General features: G+C 40.4%; 1 protein-coding gene across 2 annotated transcripts; it reads right to left on the bottom strand.

Moving 5' to 3' along the window:
• On the bottom strand, positions 15 to 1,599 carry LOC107645925 (epoxide hydrolase A). 2 transcript variants are annotated; one of them, XM_021104023.1, is made up of 4 exons: positions 1,064 to 1,599; positions 713 to 951; positions 232 to 533; positions 15 to 122 (listed from the first exon to the last, which is right to left on the bottom strand). In XM_021104023.1, exons 1-3 carry the CDS (start codon positions 1,526 to 1,528, stop codon positions 272 to 274), a joined length of 966 nt encoding a protein of 321 aa, XP_020959682.1. In that variant the 5' UTR covers positions 1,529 to 1,599; the 3' UTR covers positions 15 to 122; positions 232 to 271. The 2 variants fall into 2 exon arrangements, with proteins under 2 accessions (XP_020959682.1, XP_016205564.1); XM_016350078.2 differs by having other exon boundaries at positions 30 to 533; positions 1,064 to 1,594.

The following is a 1,758-nucleotide window of genomic DNA, read 5'->3' as shown; positions in this document are numbered from 1 at the left end:
CTAAGAACTAAGAATTGCTTGCTCAAGAGTTTCTCCGCAGGGCTTTTTCCTCTGCGTTTGCCAACGCGCTTATTTGAATAACATACTTATTAATGAATACATGGTACAAAGGAGACGGAAGAGTGATTGTTTCACGCTAATGAGTAATAGCTCAAATGATATAATTTTCCCATATTCAATTAATAGGTTGCGAGTTGAGTCTCCTATCTTTAGTATAAAAAAAAAAAAAAAGTGATTGTTTCACAAATATATGTAGACCAGACTCCAGAGTCTAGATGGAGTGGAAATCGAACTTGGTAATGAATGTGTAAATATGATTAGTGACATCCTCTGGTGTCTCCATAGTGTTGAAGTGAGCAACTCCGGTTTGAATAATTATATGCTCCAAATTTGGTACATCTTCCTTAAAGCGACCGTCGTGGATATACTCCTTTAACCCTAGTGAGGTGTACACCATGTCCAATTCGCCTGTGATGAATCTCACTGGCACCTTGATTTTCACTCCACTATATGGTGCTTCAAGCTCCCAATTCCTACAAACAAATTAGTGAATATTTAAATTTTATGTTTTAAAAATATAAAATTAATAATTATTAATTACAGTTATTTAAAGTTGGTTGTTAGGAGTTATTTAACTGTACTCTTTCTCATCAATATCATGAATGCACTACTCAACTAACTCAGAACTTAATTAATTAATTAACAAACTAACCGGTTAAAGTTCCTATAGTAATTCAATGATCCGGTGAATCCCGTCCTCTCGAAATTGGAGACAAAATAATCAAGATCCTCGTCCGTTAGCCAAGAAGGCAAGGTGTCTTTCATATCAGGATTGAATACAAACTCGCCCGGGGGCAAGATCGGAGGACCAGGCTTGCGAGTTGTAAGGATGTTTTGAAGCACATACTTAGTCCCAGCTGCGGCCATTTCCGCTTCCATCTCACCCGGTTTCTATTTGAAAACAAATTAATTAAACAACAATCAATCAGCTTCATAGCAATAATAATGTAGATACAAGAATGTAGTTAGAATCGGAATTAATGAAGCTAAGGACCCTATGGACCTGAAATCTGCAGATATAGTAGTTATCTCCGTAGAGAGCACGCATGGCGTCCACGGTGGGAACTGTGGGATTTCTTCGAAGGAAGGGGACGCTGAGGCATACGTAGGCTTTAACCATTTCAGGATGAAGCATGCAGAGGTACCAAGCGATGATTGCACCCCAATCATGACCCACTAAGAACACTTTCTCAACTTGAAGAGAGTGAATAAGTGCCACAAGGTCATCCACTATGTGGAAGCTCGTGTAGCTTTCGATGGAAGCAGGAGCATCGGTTTGCCCATAGCCCCGAAGATCAGGGGCCACACAGTGGTACCCTCTGTCGCTGAGAGCGAGAATCTGGTGGCGCCAGGAGTACCAGAGCTCTGGGAAGCCGTGGAGGAAGAGCACCACGGGGCCTTCTCCTTTCTCTGCAATATGCATGTTGATGCCATTAACTGCCACCTTCCTATGCTTTATGCCATCCATTTCTATCTTCTTTTTCTTTTGGGCAACAGAAGCTGAGCAAAGCTAGTTTATATATATAAAGAATAATGGGGACGGGACACTGGAGATTGAAAGTCACGAAAACAACACCTCAAATTAAAAGAGTACGGGAGAAGTCACCTTCGACTATTGCGTGTTTGTGTCGAAGAAAATCGGGACCATCCTTGTATCCTTATCTAAAAGGATAATGTCAGAAAAAAAATTAAAATTTA

The sequence above is a fragment of the Arachis ipaensis genome, chromosome B06, assembly GCF_000816755.2.
Source record: "Arachis ipaensis cultivar K30076 chromosome B06, Araip1.1, whole genome shotgun sequence".
NCBI classification, from domain to species: domain Eukaryota; kingdom Viridiplantae; phylum Streptophyta; class Magnoliopsida; order Fabales; family Fabaceae; genus Arachis; species Arachis ipaensis.
This window is presented reverse-complemented; position numbering and strand designations above follow the sequence as displayed.

What these genes read in the sequence shown, in the direction of transcription:
- LOC107645925 (XM_021104023.1), bottom strand. Translation starts at nt 1,528, where the DNA reads ATGGATGGCATAAAGCATAGGAAGGTGGCAGTTAATGGCATCAACATG. An exon ending in ACTATATCTGCAGATTTCAG is followed by an intron (nt 952 to 1,063) that starts GTCCATAGGGTC and finishes GTTTTCAAATAG; the next exon opens with AAACCGGGTGAGATGGAAGC. An exon ending in TACTATAGGAACTTTAACCG is followed by an intron (nt 534 to 712) that starts GTTAGTTTGTTA and finishes ATTTGTTTGTAG; the next exon opens with GAATTGGGAGCTTGAAGCAC.